At 37.7% G+C, this 22,403-nt stretch overlaps 2 protein-coding genes across 3 annotated transcripts in view; one reads left to right on the top strand and one right to left on the bottom strand.

Annotated features, from left to right (window-relative positions):
• Positions 1 to 10,357, top strand: part of fz2 (frizzled 2) — a 67,447-nt gene extending 57,090 nt beyond the window's left edge. For both annotated transcript variants that reach the window (XM_085188449.1, XM_085188448.1), the window contains exons 2-3: positions 7,456 to 7,645; positions 7,799 to 10,357. In XM_085188449.1, the coding sequence (XP_085044575.1) occupies positions 7,481 to 7,645; positions 7,799 to 9,250 (1,617 nt within the window). In that variant the 5' untranslated portion in view covers positions 7,456 to 7,480 and the 3' untranslated portion in view covers positions 9,251 to 10,357. The remainder of the gene's footprint in view (positions 1 to 7,455; positions 7,646 to 7,798) is intronic.
• A 463-nt stretch (positions 10,358 to 10,820) lies between these two features.
• On the bottom strand, positions 10,821 to 22,403 carry psq (BTB-domain-containing protein pipsqueak). The gene is made up of 10 exons (XM_085187951.1): positions 19,704 to 22,403; positions 18,691 to 18,777; positions 17,870 to 17,989; positions 16,971 to 17,073; positions 16,716 to 16,861; positions 15,867 to 16,044; positions 14,997 to 15,173; positions 14,296 to 14,398; positions 13,848 to 13,947; positions 10,821 to 13,773 (listed from the first exon to the last, which is right to left on the bottom strand). Exons 1-10 carry the CDS (start codon positions 19,794 to 19,796, stop codon positions 13,567 to 13,569), a joined length of 1,314 nt encoding a protein of 437 aa, XP_085044077.1. The 5' UTR covers positions 19,797 to 22,403; the 3' UTR covers positions 10,821 to 13,566.

The raw sequence follows: 22,403 nt of genomic DNA, 5'->3' as shown, positions 1-22,403 counted from the left end.
TGTATAAAGAAGTATATAGCACGGTCGGCGAGTCGTGGCCTATAGTTAAGCTATCTGAGGTTTAATGTACTGTTCACTAGCGATGAAAATAAATAACAGTGAGAGACTAGACACTCATCTAGTAAGCCATCTTCACTTTTGTGGTACGTTATACAAATTGGTTGTAAAAAATGTATTTTGGTTAACTTGTAAAGTAGTTTTGAATACGATCTTTATTCAGAGGATTGGATGATCTTCACTTGGGTTCTGAACATTCAACGAAGTTTCTAAAATATGAACCCAGTGTTTTTACGCTTAATTTTCTCTGCTTATCTAAAAACAATAAAATGTAATTATAATAAAAAATACACATATATATGCCAAATAAATTATCTAGAATATCCAGTAAACCAGCCAACCCAGTAAATAATTTGTTTAAGGAACAAACACACGCAAAAAACAAATTCTAGAAAACCAATGTAAAGAATTGTATGAAGGAGTAAAGAGCACGCAAATAGGACCCCAGAACTTTTCGTCTTACATGTAATATATTCACCCCAAGTGAAGGTGAGGGGATTTCTGGTGACTAAGCGAACGGGTGGACGCAGATAACAACCTGGTCTTTTTTGGGTGCCTTATTTTGTATTATGCTTAGTATACAATCATCTTGCTATATGTGGGATACAAAGTAAACTTAAAAGAAAGCTAGTTTTACATCTTTCATCTTTTTAAATACTATTAAGGTTTATACTAACTACCATTCACAAGTAAAACTATGCTTTTAGAAGAATTTATGTACACTATATTTTTTGCAAATGTATTAATAAAAAACTCTGTTCTTCACTTATCTCCTACTAAAAAAAAATAATATTTCGTATTTTTATCTGTTTAGTCATGGCTATATGCCTAGGAAATGAACCCACATCTATCATGATAAAACATAACATATAACTGTATATCAAAACACAATTCTGCTTATTCAACATGAATGTAAACACTATTGAGGTCTGACTCGTCCCCGCAGGTAACTAATATTTGCACGGACCCCACAAATATTTGCCGCTTTACATCCCGTCTTGGATATACAAATCATCGATGTCGTCGATAGTCCTTCCAAATACTTTATATATATTCTATTCTATTTTTATCTATGTATGATGTATCTGTATGGATATAATATTTTTTTTATTTTCATCTTCACGCTGAAGAATCCCAGATATAGCAGAACCAGATATAATAGAACCTACAACCATCGTGTCGTTACAGTCAGACGTTGATAGGAGGGATATATTTTTACAGGTATATTCCCGATCGGGTGAAGCAAAATACTTGTATACAAATGATTTGTCAATACACACAGCACCGCAAAATGTGGTATGTGTAAACTTATATAGAATATTTGATGCGGGTACTTTAAATTATACAAGGACGCCATGACACTAAACTTTCTCTTGCGTACCAATCATTATTATAACACTGGTTTCGAAATGTCAATTTGATAATGCGAACTTTGAAGTTCTACATAGCTCATTATTCTAGAAGCCACTTAAACAAACAACCGAGTGACGCGGATTGGAATTTTCATATTTTTTTAAACCTTTTTTTACCTCAATTTATTCTATAAAAAAACAAGCTTCGCACATGCCCCTATAAGTCGTTTGTATCGACACTTTCAAAAGACGTGCCGAAAAGGCGGCAAGTATCAAAGATTCCTTTATCAGATTGTATAGTTCTCCCGACGAAGTGTATTAGCAACTGGTTATGCAAAAGCGTCGGGAGCGCACGCCTACGTACTACGTAGGTAGCAGGTACTATACACGCTAATTTATAAACACCGTTAAATTGAATATCGATGCAAATAAAACTCGGCTCTATAACGAGTTAATTGGAACTCATTTTGTGTGCTTTTAAATTGTTTTGATTTGCATTTATATTGTTTTATCATCGCGAATATCGATTGTCGAATTTTTTGGCGGGGGCAAAGGGAATCGAAAAGTTTCGTCATCGAGTTGAATAGCGGAACTCAACGCCGCGCCGTTTTGACGCTTTACTTATTGGTAAATGAAACTATTGCACTATGACGACCGTAACCTATGTATATGAGTAATATATAAATATTAGTAATATTCACATTACATTAAACCATACCAATTACGTAATACTTACATGAATAAGGAAATCAATAAACTGCATTGTATTTTCCCATTAATTTATTTCACTTCAACCTAACGTTTATTCATGAAAAGCTATAATAAGTAAAGGATGATTTAATAGTATAATTTCCTTGAAATTAGTTAGTAAAAATTTAATGTATGTAGTATTAATTCTTAATAATAAACACCATCATAGCTCAGTTGCGCCTGCCAAATTGAGTGTAAGGTTCTAAGTTTGAATTTTGAGTCCTGCTACTCAACATTCTATGAATTTAAATATTTTTATATTTTAGAAAAATACAATAGTTACATAAATATCAAAAAACATAAAATATACAGCACATTTAGCACAGCAATAACGTATTTGCACAATCAAAGTGTGGAAGTAGTTTTTACGCATACATGGATATATTTTACTTTTATTTTTTATAAATAGTGCTACTACGTCATCGTTGCACCTACTCAGTAGTATGTACATATACATAACAAAGATAAAAAACACATGAAAGCCATAAAAACAAAAAAATCCTCTTAGGTTTAGCATGTAATGATCACACCGTGTACACACAGATAAGGATAGATAAATCAACGCTAACAAACTAATCTATATTATAAATAGTTGTCTGGTTCATTTGGTGTTAGGTAGGTATGAGTCGAAGATAGTAGTAGGTTTAATCTCGCGCGAGACCTGTATTAAATTACTAATTTAATGTAAATGATTTTTTTTTTAATATTGCCAACACAATCATTATTAATGAAAAAATATTTATCGAATTGTATTTGAGGCCATCATTTCCATTTCTTTACATTCACATAGACATTTTCGCCAATCAACACGCAATTCCTCGAATATTCGGCGAAAGATGGGAAACGAAGTGGCTTAACACTAGGTTCCCTCTGCCTACCCCATTTAAAATATATTATCCTAAATCTTCTTCCTCCTGGCATTAATCCCGGCGTATGTTGCCAGGATCTGCCTTCCTACTTAACCTACTCCACTTTGCACGATCTGTAACGTCCTGGATGGTGAGACCATTGGCTCTCATGTCCTGCATCACGTACGTATTACAATATTAATGTAAACTTTACATGAAACAAATGGATATTTATATAAAAGTTTTAAAAATATATACTAAACGAACATAATAAAAAAGCTCCGATAGTACAACATTGGCTTCAGGCCAGCCGGCCGGACGTCAACCTTCTAAACCGTTCTGAACGTGCCCACTCCCCACACCCACCGTATAATGACCGGAGTCGCTGACAATGAAAAATTATCTAAAATGTCACTCAAGGCGCTACCAAGATACAAGAAAATAAAGAAAAACTTATATCGTTACATATGTAATTGTGAAAGAGATCTTTAGAGTAGTTATATAAAGATACAATATAACGTTCATTTATATTTTCACATACGAAATTTCTTTGCAAACATTAGAAATTTTACGAGGTTGGCAAAAATAACTTACATATAAATAGAATATGTATCTACAACCATCGCGTTCAGTCCAACTATTATAAGTTTTGCCGCGACGTTTCAGTATTTCGCTACCTTCATTATAACGAAAAATGTAAAACCTAAACCTACATATAAACTATAGAAGAAATAATATATATTTGTATAATTAACTGAAAAATATGACTCCTAATAAAGTATAAAACATAATGAGTAGGTATGTATATGTAATGAGCGTATGTACGAGCACAGTTTATTCCTGTAACTGGAAACACTAACAAGTCCAGCATTATTACTGGAACGTGTTGCCGATAGCCGCTCGTCGTAATATCACTCTAAACTAGCAGCGAGTAGCGACCAGGCCTCCTCCTTCCTCCTCCGTACGCGAACACAATTACTTCATACTATTTTCTTTATATGTATTTTTAAATGTTATTTAATTGTCCGTAAAAAGAAATATGAATTTGCTCGTAAAAGGCTCAAAAAAATCTATAAAGTTGTTTGTAAGATGACAAATCACTTCATTCTCCTCCTATGTTCATACACAGTAACAGTAACTTATAATTAACATAAATTGTATCAAGCATTACCTCATCGCGGGACCCGATTACAATATTTATTTTACTTAAATCCCAATGTAATTTAATCCTCGTGAAATTCTATCATTCTAAACGAAGTAAACACTCGCGTAATTAAATGTGGAAACAAAGGAATGTTCAAGAGACGCCTTCACCTTCCGTCATTTTAGAAGCATGGTTGGTCAGTGGCGGTGACCAAGCAAGTCGCCATTTCTGCTAAAAAATATGTAGAAATTCCTACTTACAATATTCTCGTGTATAATCAGTAACATGTCAAGTGCGCCAGCAGGTACATCGTCGGAATATTTTTTACAAAAACAAATTTCTCCAAACAATGACGAGTGACGTGAATGCCACCTTATCATTTAATATCGAGCAAACATTTTAAAGATTAATTACTATACTATAGTCTGGATGCTGTAAAAGACGAAAATGAAGATGTTATATTGTGCTTCTTATATTAAATGTTATTATCATATATTAGGTATTTAGATGGACTAGTAGTTATGATGAGGTCGTCGCAGCGTAATGCGACAATGAGTGTAAACGCTATGGTCGTGGGTTGGGTCTCACTCGAGGGAATGAATAATTGTTATTTTTCCGCTCTGTTTCCCACGCTATTTCCCAAATCCGCACACAAAAAGAACAGAGTATCTGAACACTAGGTTCTCCTGACTATATTCTCCGGTGTCTGGGATAAAACGTGAAGTTAAAAAACATATAAAACAATTTGGACTATAATCCCGAAGAACACTAAATTAAGCCATGACGAATTAGTATAAGGCTTAAATGTAAATATGAATACGAATCCGTAGTTGTTTAATATTTATGAAATATTTTTTGTTTTTAATAAGATTAGTTAGTAAGCTAGTTGATGAATTAAATTGATGAAGTAGGATTAGACATATATCACGTAGGATGACTCAAACTAAAGATGAAAACAAAAGTAAAATATCTACATACTACATCTACATACATCTACATACTACATAACTGTATTTAAATATAAAAAAATATAATGATAAAAGAGATTACATTTGATTTATCCAGGCACATTTACTTACTTCTCCAGCTTTTCCACTCCAGACAGTCGTCGTTACTAAGCCCTATATGTTTACCGACATCGACTCAGCACGCGCCTTTGTATATTGTGCTCGCGTGCACCTTACAGCACTGACGCCTTGCCGTTCATGTAGAGATAAAGGGAAACGCGTATTGAAACTACTATTCGATGTATGGAATATTTTCTTTATAACTTCATACGATTCAAAAGTCGAGGATATTTTCCAAGAGAAATTGTTTTCTTTTTGTTGTGTTTGTAGGCAAAAGGCAAACGATAACGCACTTTTGACACGTATTTTTGATATAATGCAAGGCGTTTCTTGCAAGACTGGCACTATAGAATAAAGAATAATATTTTGATTTGGGTGTGCAAAGAGAATCTAATAATAGTGAATCCCAAAATATAATATTGAAGTATTCAGTACATTTACAGTATGGGACGGCCACGTGTCGATGCGTCGCGTCGTTAAAAGCGCATTAGCGGAGTACACCGGATACCGATCGGGAATGTATCGACAGGGCTGACTCTGTTAAGTAAATATATTTGTTGGCTTACATAGCGTCAATTGCCACACAAAAACTAGCAACGCCCAACATGGACTAAAGGTGTTCAAACTTGCAGAAACATTATGTTAAGTAAAAAGCTCACGTCGGATATAAATTCGCATAATTTGAGTAAAAATGTGTTCGTATTACCATATTTCCGTTTAATTACTAATTAAAATGCAATTAAGCAACTGACAGAGTAGTCCTCGCGACGACGACTCGCGGGCGAGCGACGCCTTATATGATCTACCGCATGCTTTCCTCTGCATGATGCAAACGATCCCACCGAACTTGGACTGCAACACCTGCAATCCGTTGTCGACCATAAAATTACTCAACGTAAGGTTTAAAGTGTTTTTAGTCGCTGAGCAATCGTCGGGAATCGCTATATTTACCGGCACATGGCCTGACTAAAATAAATAATGCCATTTAACTTAAATGTACGTTCGACGAACCTTTAACATTCTGTAGGTAAGAACAGATAATTAAATATTATGGACTTCGTATAATACAGATTATTATAGATTATCAGAAATTCATGAATACTATTTTGGGCATGCAATGCTCGCGCCAGTCTATTTCAAATGTGTCGTTGTTCCAAATAATCCGATCTGAATTTGTGAATGATAGATTTAAAAAAAAAGTTCTGCGGAGCTTCTTGCGCCGGTTCTTCTCAGGTTTAAGGCAGTAACTTTAGTGAACGATGTGACGTTTGACTTCTCATTAAATGAAATTATTTGACTTTACGGCACACATTGGACTGCTTATAACTACTATCGACGTAAGAGTATAAAATACACGTTTAACGTTTAAAAATAATGTGATTTGACACTTAGCTCAATCAGATCGAAAAAGACCCGTAATAATAAATATAAATAAGTAAGAATCGTTGCCAACTAATATTCGAGATGTGAGTTCGTCTCCTAGGCCGACCAGACAAGGCATCACTATTAAATTATGTATAGATCGACTTGACGTCAATCATAAAAGAAAAACAAAGCCCTCTAAGGAGCTCTCTTTTCATTATTTCTCCTATTCTCCTTGGTCGGGAATTGTAGGAATATTAATGGCAGCTTCTGATTCACGTATTTGTTGTACGAATGCCGACCCGACTAATGAATGCTAATGAAGCGATTTTATAACATTCTAACTCGAAGCTTTCGCTCCAGCCTCTAATTGCCACTTTTAAACGCTATCCCCGGTTTTTCCTTTTTACATCAGTTACTTTTGATGTTCTAGACAAAAACAAAAATGCCGCCAAGCTTTTTGTTCGAGCCTGTGCAAAAGTTTCTTTAGAATTAGAATTGTAATATGTTCTAAGTAAGATTTATGTATAACGTTCCCGGCTGAGACACCAGCAGTTCAACAATCGTTTCGCCATCCATACTCATTCTTTTCCAATAACATTAAAAGGACTTTAGCGAAGTGGTCTCAGAGTATGCGATTTCGATGAATGTTGGAAGCGTTTGTCTGAAACTAATTTGTTATTCATCGCGAGTATTTCAAGTGGTATTCTTTCGAATAAAATATTTAAAGATTTTTCATACAAGTATAATACCTAAATACGGATTTAACATTTCTATATCATAAAGATTTTAATTTGTTTATTGCCGATTATTCCATACTAGTAGTATTTTTACTTCTGTAGTATTTTATTAAATGTTATGTTAATTTGTTACAGATGCGGTTAGCGTAGTTGCAGCACAATGTGGCGCACAGTGACGTGCGCGCTGGCGGCGCTGGCGGCTGTGAGTGCGCTGCAGCCGCGCTGCGAGGAGATCACCATACCCATGTGCCGCGGCATCGGGTACAACCTCACCTCCTTCCCCAACGCCCTCGACCACGACACGCAGGAGGAGGCCGGACTTGAGGTATGTTCATCATAATATTGTAATCTTTAAATTGTATATAACTCGAAAAATTTAATTACATTAGTTTCGAGCTGTATTCCGTAAACAGCAGAGGAAACCTAGTGTTATAATCAATGTTACTCTTTATTTATATAATTTATCTTCCTTTTCCAGGTTCATCAATATTGGCCCCTCGTCGAGATCAAATGCTCGGCCGACTTGAAGTTCTTCCTGTGCTCCGTTTACACACCGATATGCATCGAGGACTACGCGAAGCCGCTACCGGCGTGCCGCAGCGTGTGCGAGCGAGCGCGCGCGGGCTGCGCACCGCTCATGCAGAAGTACGGCTTCCAGTGGCCCGAGCGCATGGCGTGCGAAAAGCTGCCGCGCCTCGGGGACCCCGACCACCTGTGTATGGAGGAGAATGACCGCGCGCAAGAGCCCGAGCCGCCGCGCCCACCGCCGCGCCGCCCCTACAAGAAAGACTGTAAGGATCCAAAAAACTGCGAAAGCGGCCCGCCTGCAAGTCCGGGCGAGGCCGGCGACGAATGCGCGTGCGCGTGCCGACCGCCGCTCGTGAGCGTGCGCGCGCACAACGCCAGCGCGGCCGGCGTGCCCGCGCCCGCGTGCGCGCTGCCGTGCCGCGGCGCCTTCTTCACGCGCGAGGAGAAGGAGTTCGCGGCCGTGTGGGTCGCGCTGTGGGCCGGCCTATGCGCCGCCTCCACGCTCATGACGCTCACCACCTTCCTCATCGACTCACAGCGCTTTAAGTACCCCGAGCGCCCCATCGTGTACCTGTCCGCCTGCTACTTCATGGTGGCGCTGGGCTACCTGGCGCGCCTCGCCGTGGGCCACGAGGAGGTGGCCTGCGACGGCGCGCTGCTCAAGACCTCCGCCAACGGACCCAGTGCGTGCACTTTGGTCTTCATACTCGTCTACTTCTTTGGCATGGCGTCTTCCATCTGGTGGGTGGTGCTGTCGTTCGCGTGGTTCCTGGCGGCAGGGCTGAAGTGGGGCAACGAAGCGATCGCGGGGCACGCACAGTACTACCACCTGGCGGCGTGGTTGGTGCCGGCCGCCAAGACCGTGGCCGTGCTACTGGCGGGCGCCGTCGACGGCGACCCCGTGGCCGGCGTGTGCTACGTGGGCAACACCTCCGCCGAGAACCTTAAAAAATATGTTTTGGCGCCGCTGATCGTGTACTTCGCTCTCGGGGCGACGTTCTTGCTCGCCGGGTTCGTGTCGCTGTTCCGCATCCGGTCGGTGATCAAGCGGCAGGGCGGCATCGGCGCCGGCTCGAAGGCGGATAAGCTGGAGAAGCTGATGATCCGCATCGGCGTGTTCAGCGTGCTGTACGCGGTGCCAGCCGGCGTGGTCATCGGCTGCCTCGCCTACGAAGCGGGCGGGCGCGAACGCTGGCTGCGGCGCGTGGCGTGCGGCGCCGCCTGTGGGCCTGAGCCGCTGTATTCGGCGCTCATGCTCAAGTACTTCATGGCGCTGGCCGTGGGCATCACTTCGGGCGTGTGGATCTGGTCGGGCAAGACGCTGGAGTCGTGGCGGCGCGTGTGGCGCGGCGGGCGCGCGCCCCCGCCCGCACACCGCGCGCTCGTGAAGGGCGCCGTCTGACGCGGGGCGGGGCCGGCCGCGCCGCCCGCGCCGCCCCCGCCCCCGCCGCCCGCCACCGCGCCCTCCGCCGCAACCGCGCCCTCGGCTCGCTCCGGCCAGCCGCTGTCCGACTACGGGCCCGTCTAGTCCCGCGATAGTCTATATACGTAATAGTGTTAAGTCCAAGGTGGTCTCCAAGTCTGCATAGTTTCTCGAACTTTCGAACTCGTAGTGCCGTTTCCGGAGACCGTGCGCGAGCCCCCCGCGCTGATGTCGAGTTTTGCGTAATCGTATTTCATGAACTGATGATGGTGGAATAGTAACGAGCTAAATGGTCCAGGAACTCGCGACCTTGTTTCGGCGGAAAGTGTGCATTAAGTGGAATTACCTGATTAGTACCATTACTGTGTCACAGTGAAATGAATAAATAGAGTAGAAGTGCATTAATCGCTCATCCAGTAACGGCTACTTATATTATCTTCAAAAGAGCTTGTCACTGTAATCTTATGTCAAATTAAAACTTTCTTGAAGGTAGTATGAGCTAGCATCGTTTGTAACGTTGCCGCACCACGATGACTGAATGAGGCGCAGAACACAATCCCGAAGTCTACATAGAAAAATATATTTAATCTAAGTCACCTGTAAATAATAAGCTATTGACACGTAAAGTTCATGTAAATTGCAAAATGTAAAGCGCCATTATTGTATTTAGTCCGTAGTTGGTCGAGTGGAGTCAGCGCCACCTCTGATCGAGTAGCAATAACAAATACTGCCATCTATTACTTAGTAGTAGTGTTCGTGGCGTAGAATTGTATAAAGCATATTTAAATGCGGACCTTTTTGTATATCTTTTAGAGAACGGCGGCTATGAATGAATACTGTGATATCTTCATTAATAAACCTATTTTTTTTTCAAACATAAAAACGACTGATTGCTAAACCATTTTGTGATTTTCATGCATTATACATAGTATCATTGATAACCGCCGCTGTCTGCCTCCCTAAGTGTAAGTGATCACGAGATGTGGTTTGTTTATGTATACACGGACACCGGCGCCGATAAATCATTATGTAATTTATTTTATATCCTAAATGTAGATAAATAAAGTGACTTTTTTATGTATCAAAGTTATGTGTTTAATTTTCCTTCACATTCCCTGTTATATTTATAAATGAACTTAGCTATATTAAATATTTTTATTAAGTAAGGAATGTAGAATAGAACCAAAATTAATAATAATAAATAACAAAGATAATCAATTAATTAATTTAGTTTTTTTACTATAATTATCCTTACATAAATAATAAGAACAAAATTATTCTGTACTTCTAAAAAGAAACATTTGATTAGCCTGATTTTGCTACGACATTCGCAAAATAATCTTGGTTGTAAAATAACATGAATGAGAATGAAGCAATAAGATTTATAAAATATTATGAACTGATTAGTTATAAACAAACGATTGGTTGAAACATTACACACCATACAGTATTTTTTTCAAAGTCAGATTGAATTATTTAAACCAATTTTTTTACAACTAAATACTGAATACAGATTATAAAAAAACATGGACAATAATAAAATTTGTCAGTCTGTAAATTTTTATTTAAAGGACTACTTATGTATAATATTATTGCTAGTTTGAACATTGTTCGTCCGGCACCAACGTATAAATTATAAAATAACCTAGTTCTATGGACGTCTCACTGTATGTAGTAGAAGAAAAACTTGTTATGTATATACTTGTATGAAAAATATTCTGAAAGTTACATGAATAAAATGAATAACAATTACTATAATAAATAGCCGCACTTAGAAATGTCAATTAAATGCTTAACTCCCACTAAGACTCGTTTACTACTATTATTTAGAAAATGAGCCAGAGTTAAACTCACGTCACTGGGTTCCAAGAGGTGGGAAATATTTTTCTTTCCTTAGTGTGGAATAGCACTTGAAAAATATAAAAAATAATTTGATGCTACACAGTATGATTATTTAATGCTCGTTAACAATTAATAAAAGTCCCTAAGTGCGGTTATAAGGTATTAAATAATATTAAACATTTCACGTTCTACATTCCTACAATCAATCTAGATGGCGATTTTAAAATGGAATGAAACGCCATCTATTACCGAATGCCTACACTTCCAACAATTTCGTTTATTAATAAACTTACTTTTACATAATACTTAACGTATTTAACTCAAAGACATAGCCACATTTAATAATTAGTATAACAAAATTAAAATAATCACAAGATTAATAAAATAGGAAAAAAATCTTTTACAATGGTTTTCATTAAATTAATTTAAAATCAAATGCAACAATATTCCAAAAAATCACAACAGATTTTTTTCCTTCAGCTTACGATTATAAAAATATACAAACTGGAAAACAAATATGATTGTGCCTCCAGTGGCCACTTAGAAGAGATCACTTCCCATCAAAGTCGAGTTAACTTTTAATATATGAAGAGATAATCTTCATATGAACTATTTTTACGCAGCCCTAAAATATAATCAGTATCTATGAAGAATTTGTCTAGCCGAAATCCAATTTTTTCAAGTTAAGGAAAGAAAATTAGCTTGTATTATTTTCAAATACACTTCCTATTTTTTGTTACTAAATAATCTGTAGCGCATATGAGCTTGTTTTCTGTAGGCACGGCTCACCCGGCTGCCCAAGTCCTACGCCCATGCAAATGTGACATAACAAAACTCAACTGGCCTTAAAATGTACATAAAAATAATTGTGTACAATGTATTCTACAACTAGGTTAATCTCTAAAATAGGTTTTTTTATATAGATACTTAATTACTTATCACAATAAAAATTACGTATATCATTATGGACAGATTTATATTAATAATATTGCTAATTCCATTTAAATACGTAATAGATTGCTAGATATTAATTATATAACAAATACAGATAATAAATAGTCATGTTTATTTATATAGGGAATATTATATGGAGATGACAGGTTATATATTATAAATAAAGATTATAAGAAATTTTATTTTCTGTGGTTACATGAAAAGCTCTTAATAATTGAAATTATGTTATTATTTGGACTTTGATAAAAAAAATGTTGTTCTACATAAAAATTTTAGCTTCACGCTGTATCCGGCACATAGCAGAGTAGGCTGCAGGAAACCTAGAGTTAAGACATTTCCGTTTCTCACTTTCCGCCGAATTCTTGAGGTATTGCGTGCTCAGTGGCAGTATTCAACGCCGAACCAAGCGAGGGGCCCAGGATTTTAAAATATTAATTATAATATTTCATTCCTAATATTAAATATTTCATCCCAATAATTATCAATACAAAACTAATTTCTAAATCTAAAATAACTATATGGCAGTTAATTTCTAGCAATTTCTAATATACTTAATTACTAAAAAAATGTAAAATGACTAAAATCACTAACCGTCTGACAACAACCGTTATATTCTAATAAAGGATGAATATTTCTTTATTTATTATATACTTAGTTAAAGTTATAAATGATTGATGAAAGAGGTCGTTATCAGACCAATGTCTCTCTCTTGCAGAAAAAAAATTAGTTTCTCTATATTATAAAAAAAAATAACTACATTCAATTTAATATAAGCCGATAAGTGAAAATAAAAATGCCGATAAATAAAAAAAAATGTCTTAATATGGACTTAATATCACACAGCACTTCACCTCGGTTAGTGCAGTCATGCGTGTATGACACTTGCGTGTGAGTATTGGGCGACGCCGTGTTGGGGGTTTAGGACAATTAATTTAATTGTAATTAAATTTCATTAACATTTTTTGGGGATTTTTTACAGAAGGAAATATTTTGATAAAAATAAATATATATGATAGACGACAAAAGATATACATATGTGAACGTATTTCATTTAACAGTTTCACATTTTACAATTTGTGTCACAAAACAAAATGTAGTCTCCCATCACTAACTATCATGGCACTTGTCCACGACATTGTGTAAGGGTAAGTTTAATATGGGACATGAGTGTTTATGACCCCATACTGAGAATATGGGTTGCTGGAGTTAGTATCAACTATTATAATACTTGTATCAAAATGATTTTAACAAGTAATTTAAACGATATCAACTGTCATTTCCAAAGTTCTTTTCAATAACTGCCTTTAGCAAATATATTACATTTTTGCCCTTCATTAAAATTTTATGAACATATTGATATTTACTTTTAAAGAAAAAATAATACACTTATACTTAAATAACAAACGAATAAATTTGGCGACGAGTCCTACTAAAAAAATAAATAGTTTCACAAAATAAAACATAGTGTCCCATCACTGACTATCATTTGGCGCTTGTCCTCAGCTAGTGACGTCACACTGCGTGTAGTACATTGCGTATGGGTAGGTTTCATAAGAGACATGCGCGTGTGGGTACACATTAGTGACCTGTGTTTGCGCGTGAGGGTTCACGACGCCATACTGGGGGTAGGGGTCAATCGGGTCGCTGGGGTCAACAGGCTCTGAGGCGTCACGGGGCTCAGCGTCTGTTGTGATCGGTGGCGGGTTCTGAAAATAATTATATCACTTATACCAAAAATGTAGGCTATTTAATATTCTCCATTGTATGTTTGTATATTTACCTGAACAGGTTGAAATTTGCATCTCTTGAATCGACCATACAACGACGAGTATGGCAAATTATAATGAATGGCCGCTTGATTTATCGACATTTGACCAATTCTGGAATGAGAAACAATATTTATTTATTAATAATTATCTAAAAAAAAATCTTGTTAAATAATGTTTGGGTTCCTTTCCCATAGGGAAATGCAAGACATAAAACATAAAGTTATGACATTAAATTAGACATCATCGTACATTTGCAATTTGAACGTCATATATTAGCTTCATGTTGTATTTAATGTCTGGTTCTCGAAGCGAATCTCTAAATCTCGAGGCACTGTGTGTTGAGTTGGGGAACTCAACGCTTTCTCTTCTCGTTTGCTCAACCTGAGCGTCCATAACCATCGCGGTTACAGTCGCACGCTTCTAATAATAAAATGACCACAATAAGGTATAATTACAAACCTGACAGCCTCGAGTGCCTCCTCCATGGCGTCCTCCGACCACGGCGTGGGATTAGAGCGGGATAGCTCTATACCCTCCCGTTTACACCTTCCGTATAGAGTACCTGCAATATATAATATAGACACATAAAAAAAAATATTTCTGCCTGTTGCTCAAGTGGTAACACAGCAACACTTAATAAGACTTCAGTAGTAGCAGGAGGAAAGCTGCTCTGTTCTTACAAAATAGATGTAAAGTGGTGATAACATCACGCTATTTCTAGTGTACTACATGTAGGGTGATAAAATTGCCCTTTATGCTGCATGGTATTACATTGTAACATGTAGGTACCAGAACTACAGAAGTTAGGAGGAGCCAGTTACATATAAATATGTCTCATACAGCTCGTCTCCTACTATTATGTACTAACTTGGTTGGTAGGTAGGTTAGGTAGTGACCCGTCATGACCACTTTGGTTTTCTACACATTTGCTCATTGTGCACTCAAAAAGAAAATAAAATCAATGGTAACCAAATTCTTAAAATCAAATCTGCGCACACCTAACATCAGGGCGGCCACGACACGTCAACCTTACTATATACACACAGGATATGTAGTAATACTGCATGCAGAGTTAGCAGGTAATTACATGGTGTCACACAACTTCACACAAGTAAGTAAGCATGTCGTACAGTTACAAGTACCAGGCGAGCATACGTTACCGGTAGGTATGCCGTAGAGGTGCGCGGCGCGCTGCACAGACACGTCGCCGGCGCGGATGGCGAGCAGCGCGCGCTCGAGGTCGGCGCGACGCCAGGCGGTGGGCGCGGCGTTGAACGGCGCGGCCAGGCGGATGCCTTCGCGCCGCGCTATCTTGTACAGAGTGCTGGATGGTATACCTGTACATTGTTCGACTGGGTTATGTTGTCCTGGTAGTCTACTTATCTATTAATATCATTGAGTTGTTTTTTGCTCTAAGCCGTATTCCGCATATATCCGGGTAAGCAGAGGAAAGAGCTTAGTGTTAATTCATCGTGCTTTCTCTAACAGAGCGACGAAAAGAAATATATACAAGGTGGAAGAGGCAGCGCTTCTTTTACTGAAATTGCATATAGGGTAAAATATTTCAAACCCAGAATTAAAAAAATGTATCAAGGTACCTCAACAGTTTAGACGTAGGATTTTTTTTTCATTTCACGATTTTTATCCATACCTGTGTTTCGTGTCACGCACACATACCTATACGACGTTGCCGCTTTGACAGGTAAGTATGTGCGTGCCTATGTTATACTTTACAAATGGCGTTTTATTTTAAAACGATAATTTTATTATTTATTTTGTTTGAAAAAATAACTTTTTCATTTTTGAGAATTATTTTTTTTCCGAATTATATTAGGCTTTTATAGAGTAGTTAAAACTGTGGTTTCATTTAAAGTGGTGCTGACAATTCCACCCTGTATATACACAGATAAAAAGAGCAGCAAAATAAAAGGAATTCAACTCTTCACGTGGGAATCGAACCTACAACAATTACTATGAGTCAGACATTTATTGATCCATATTAACTAACTAATGAATTTATAATCTCTTACCATAAGCTTTGCTAGCCTTGTTAGCAGATATGGCGCCGGCTCGTAAAGCGTGTAAAGCTCCTTTTAAATCCGATTCGCTCCACGACTTCGAAGCCCCTTCCTTTTTGGGAGTATCTATACCGAGCCTGTGTGCCCTTTGCCACAGGGTAGTTGATGGGATACCGTAGGTTGCTGATGCCTGGAGTTAAAATAATAATTAATTATTACAAGTGTAAAATTATATACAAAAAATATCATGAAAAGCTCGAAATTGTATATAATCTAAAATAAATTTTTCATATTTAAACTCAACGTTTCGTTTTTTTCTTTCTCATACACCAGTATTCTTTACTTTTGTTTTATAATAATATTACCATTTTAAAAATAAACACTAAATGTTAAACACATACTAAATGGTTGCCAAAATACAATATTGAAAACCTGCATAATTAAATTGCTTGCTCCTTAAATAAATCAGTAAAGCCGTTTCTAAGATTAGCGTGGACAAACGCATAGATAAACAGACAAAAAACATAAAATATATATTGTTTTATTACGTTATTAAATATCACCAAAACATTTTTTTCTTTTATATCTTCCACGTCAGGCACCTTTACCGTCATTAATTCCGCTGAGTTAGACAGACACTATTCCACTGCACTATTATGGCTTCCAACATAATATAATTTAACTAATTAAAAAAAACCACATAGTGCTGTGCTTCACAGGCACTAGGCCGCCCTCGATGGACAGACTAGCAACACGTCTACTCTCGTAATTCTCATATTATAATGACTAATGATATTGTATATTTGGATAAACGACTATATGAAGGATGAGTGTAGTTGTCCCCGCGTACATTGCACCAACCTTAGTCAAACTCATGTGATGTTTTCTCAAAGCTTCCAGAGCTTTCTCCATGTCTAGTTGAGTCCAGCTCTTGGGACTCGATCGGCTGAACGTTTCTTGTGTCGGTCCGTTTGAGTCTGTGTCATCACTGCTTAGATGTGGTTGTTCTAGGAATTTAGATAATACGTAGTTTAAAACTATAAAGATAGATAGATATTAACATTTATATGCTCTGTTCGTATGTAAAGCCTGCAGCTATAAAAAATAAAGACTCACCGCCTTCTGAACTCGGCTCGTCTTTGATCATCAGTGGTACGAACTCCGACGAGTCCGCCGCTTCATTTATCATTACCATATGCCTAGTAATGAGGGACGTCCCCTAGAAATTGACAATTTAAAAAATTACTTAACTTACTTAATTGAGAAGCGGAATAAATTAGCACTGGGATTTATTTATTAGAATACTAGCGGACCCGGACGCGGCTACGCCTGCTTAAAATATAAGAATATAATTTCTATAGAAATATAATTTCAATCTAGATGAAATGCTAAAAGTGACTATTATATTTATTTTCATAAAGATGAATATCAAAATGACGCGGTAACGAACGCGGTCGCGTAGCGACGACGGTTGTTATTAACATGGCAGAATAAATTGCATGTCAAATTAGAAAGTATTTTAATTTATTAGTATATATGTGTAATGTAATATTATATAGCCTATATATAGCACTTCTGAAGAATGCAGCTTTCATACAAAACAAAAACATAGTAAATCGATCCAGTAGATCCAAAGATCTTAGCGTTCAAACAAACAAACAAACAAACTCTTCGGCTTTATTATATTAGTATAGATAATATACGCGTCAAAATACTCAAAATATAAACTAAAATATAAAAATAGATACTAAATAAATAAAATACTATTTTTTTTCACTAGAAGATGTGGTGGCGTAGCGTAAGCGCGGTGATTGTGAGTTCGATTCTCCATGGGGGGAATGAAATATTTTTTTTAATTTCCTCGCTCTGGTAACGAGGGAAAACTGGATGAAGCTATAAAAAAAAATAAAAAATAGGAAGATTCTTTTTTTAAATATGGGATTGAACCCACAACGTGAAAGTGGCAGCACTTTAATAAAATACAGTATATTAAAAGCAAAACAACATATTACCACCTGAGGATCCGACGCTGGCTCGAGAGTAGCAAGAGAAGTGTCATAAGGCGCGGCCAGCTGGTCCCGCACGGGCGTGGCGGCGGGGCCGGCGGGCGCGGGCGCGAGCTCCTCCAACCCATGCTTGGTGGAATATTTTTATATTTTATTAATGAGCCAAAAGCGGATGGCTATTTAAATGAAGTATTTAAATTCAAAATGATTATCTCATTTAATAACTTTTAGATTTCGATAAACGAAATTTAACGCACGTGCTCGAAACACCTACTCAAACATTATTCAGTTCCAACAATATCGCATACCTACTACATACGTACTTACAGAGCAAACAGAAAAACTCTTTTTTTAAATTAGTTAAAAAATACTCTAAGCAATCTAAAATCTTTTTAATTTTAGTAAAATAAAATACAGACAATTAACAATATAGTGATTTTAGATTCATAAACACATTGGATTACAATTCATGATCAACATCCGCGGCAGAAGCGTCAATCACTCTTCGAACGCAGTTGCAAGTAGGTACAGTGATTTGGTTATATAGAAATTTCTTTAAAGAGTTTCTCTTAAGAGTTCCTCTTTCCTTAAATCGTAAAATTTACGGTTATAATCATTTACGGCGTAAATAATATTTAATTATAGCACTTGGTTTTCAAGTCTGTTATTATCTTAATATTTTTTTTCAGCTTCACGCTGTATCCCTCAAATAACAGGGTAGGCAGATGGACCCTGGGAACCTACTGATGAGACACTCTTTCCTCACTTTCCACCGAATTCTTGAGGCTACTATATACAGGATAAGTGGCATGAAGTTTCTTTTTATTTACCTGCAAATGATGTAGAAGGTTCAATGGAACATTTTCGTCAGCTTGCGAAATGTGCTCCAATTTGATGGGGACGTATTCATTTGAAAGCTTATGAGGCATAAAAATTTATTTTCTTATAAAAAAGTAATTCTTATAAACTGACATTAAAGGCTATAAATTGAAGTATATTCTAATAATATATGCAAATGCGAGTGGTGGGTTCGATCCCACTCACGGGAATGAATTAGTTAATATTTTCACAAAGTGTGGTGTACAGCGTTGAGGCCCGTCACTCAACACGCAACGCCTCGAGAATCGGTGCAAAGTAGGAAAGTAGTAGGAAAACCGTCTTTAAAAAATAATAATAAGCTATTTATAGGAAATAAATGAAAAAAATATTACTAAATATGTCAATAGCATTCTACATTTATTGCCACAACTTTAACTATTAGAAAATTAATAGCTCTACATATTTTTTTATTAGCTTCACGTTGTATCCCGCACACAGCACACAGCACGGTAGGTAGAAGCAGCCTAGTTCTAAGATACTCCATTCACCACTTTCTTCCGAATTCTGGAGGCATTGCGTGTTGATAGGCGGAACTCTACACCGCGCTTTGCCTCGACACCAGAGCGAAGAAATGGAAATAGAAATTTAGATAAATATTTTATTTCCTAGAGTATGGATCGAACCCACATCCAGATGCGTTTACAGGAACACTTTGTGCACTTGCACCACAACTGGTCACATAATGGCTTTCCATAATTAATAATTTATAATACTTTTTTGTTAAGCTGGAATCACTGAGTTTTGTAATACATTTTTTTGTTTTACCTATATAAAAAAATAATACGTATTCTATAAATAAACACACTCAAAATTACTTATAGGCCAAAGATAAAAAAATCATATACAAAACACGTTAAATAATCAGCTAAACAAACTCAATTCATTAATAGCAAATATAAAAAAAATCCGCTACTCATCTGTTTCAAAACTTGACATAATTACAAATATAAATAAACATACGTACCTTATTAAAATAAGTTTTGGTGAACTGTGAACTTGTCTCTTCTTCATCGGATAGCGGCTCGCATTTCACTCGGAATGTTTCCGTCCCAGTCATTTCCTAAAAGTATTATTTATATTTAAACTTGGCTACGAGTTACCTTTCACTCCAGCGTACAAATAGTTAGTTAATCGCTATACTCGAATGAATAAGAGAGACCTATTGTGACCGTCCGCAGTACGAAACAAGTTTCCCATTTTTTCCTGCTAGCATCTCGGGGATTGAACAGTCGTCATATTATAAGTAGGTTTACATAGGCAATTAGACAAAAGGAAGCGAGCTTTATTGAATTTTTTCTCGATTGGTGCACAGCCGAAGAGTGCAAACTCGATTCCCTCTCTTTCGTTCGTTGGTGGCGTCGCTCGTAGGAGTCGCGGGGCACTTCGTCTCGTGAGCTTTATTTATTTGTGTTTACTTCGCCTCGCATATTACTCAAAGCTGAGCGCGGGACATTCCTCTCGGCGGTGTCAAAAGTTCGTGCGAGGTTTAAGTTCGCGCGGGAACTACCTTGGCGAGCAGATAGGGAGACGCGCGATGGCGGGCCGTCACCCGTCAGTCTCCCGTGGGAGGCCGGCACTCACCTGGTCGGCGGCAGGCCAAGGGGCGCTCGCCTGCACCGTGACCTTCGGGGGAGGCTGGGATGTCACAAATGAAAGTGAATCCGGCAGTGGGCCCGCTCCACCCCGCTCCGCCGCGCGCCGCTGCGTGGCGCATGTGGAGGAGGTGCAGGGCGGGCGCGTGCTCATTTTTTTCCGCGCCAAAGAAATAAAAACAAACGCCACGCGGCCCCTAGCGCTCGGCGGTCTCGCGGCACCGCTCTAGCGCTGAGATGCGATGAATAAATTTCCATTCGCATTCAACGTCGAATATTCGCAGACAACTCATTTATTAAGGAAAGAATCTGACTTGCTTTAAGAAGATTTGATAAAATGAGGGTATCAATATATAGATGCATTAAGTTCCAGTGCGTACACGTGCAGGGCTGCAGGGGGAGGGCGTTCTCGACAGTCGACGCCGAGCGGGCGCCCCGCGCGGCGCCTTCTCTCCGCTCCGATTGATTTTTATTACAAGAATTTCACTTGTTTTTTTTTTGTTTCTCGCACACCAGCCCGAGACGCACACAGGCGGGCGGGACTCGTATAATTCATTTGTACGAAGTTACTAATGCTATCGATTTTTTTAACGAAGCTACATTGTTTCTTCCTCCCTCGCCAAATATAACCGGAAACGTTATTTCAGTCGAGCTTTGTGAAAAGTTAGCTACTTTTATTTGGGCATTCAGAATGTTTATGTTTCAAATAATATCTGAATAGATTTCCTCTTTTTAGATTTATTAGATTAGATCTTTTAGGAATCGCTTGATGTATTTATTACTTTTCTTACAAATTTGCGAATTCATTTGATTTTTCTTTTGAGCTTCACGCTGTATCCCGCTCATAGCAGAGTACGAGACACGTCATTTCCATTAAAACACTTCCGTTAACCACTTTCCGTTCAATTGCCCACAGCCGCGCTTTATGTCGTTACCAAAGCGAGGAAATGAAAAAAATATATATTTCATTCCCCCGAGATGTTTTCGGAAGCTTGCCAGAATCCAATAGTGAAAACCGCATCTAAATCGGGTTAAGTCAATTCTGAGATGCGATAATAAATGCACAGAAAAACGGACAAACAGACAAAAATACTAAAAATACTAAATTAGTATTAAAATACAAAGTTCGGCGTTTCAGCGGAACGTGAGGAAAAGAGTTTATTGACACTACGTGTTGTCTTATACATATGTGGAAGATATTCATGAAAAGTAATCACTAAGTAAACCACTTTCACTTCTTTCAAACTCTATTTAAACTAATCACAATCGTGTCATATAAAAAAACATTGCTATTTGTTGATAAAATATAGACAAGAACGACAAAACTACAAAGAAAAGTGACGTAATTCTGACATCATCACAACATTTGATGCACAGTTGGTTTCAGAATTCATAATTTTGCATAGCATTCTCTTGAAATTTGTATCTAGACGTAGACGCTAATGACAAATAAAACATTGTGGCGGGGTGTGATGGTTGTGGGCAGTGGTGTAGTAGTTCAATTTTCCATTCCAGGAAAGGGGTGAACGGACCACCTTAACCAAAAAATATTAAATTATTTTAATGACATAGCCTAACAAATATACCGGACTATAGGAACACTCAAACTCAAACTGCGACTCAGCTATTTAGCTCCACGTTTCTCCGTATATGGTAGGTCAGTCGTGAGATGGTCACATAAGTGTTAAGACAGCCCTATTCTCTACCTTCCTCTTAATTTGTACAAACATTTCCCATTAGTTACTAACGAACTAATAAAAACTAATTTATTAATTAAAAGTAATTGAAATAAAACGAACGACCTACTCTGTGCAAAAATATGTTACTGTACTATATAGGTACCGGCGTTGCAAGTTGCAATGTCCCGATCAGTACAACCATTGATTATTCCACGTACTGTGAGAAATCTCGTTTTTATTACTTACTGCCCTGCATAACGGGGTAAACAAAAACAATATCGTTTAAATATAGTGAGGTTTTTCTATTAATAACATTTTAAATTCATATCTGTCCCCATTGAAGCTTAATTTAAAACTTTAAAAATGGATATACAACTTTAAAAATGGACAAAA

Source organism: Heliconius melpomene, chromosome 7, assembly GCF_056956725.1.
Source record: "Heliconius melpomene rosina isolate 202511_hmr_F chromosome 7, ASM5695672v1, whole genome shotgun sequence".
NCBI classification, from domain to species: domain Eukaryota; kingdom Metazoa; phylum Arthropoda; class Insecta; order Lepidoptera; family Nymphalidae; genus Heliconius; species Heliconius melpomene.
This window is presented reverse-complemented; position numbering and strand designations above follow the sequence as displayed.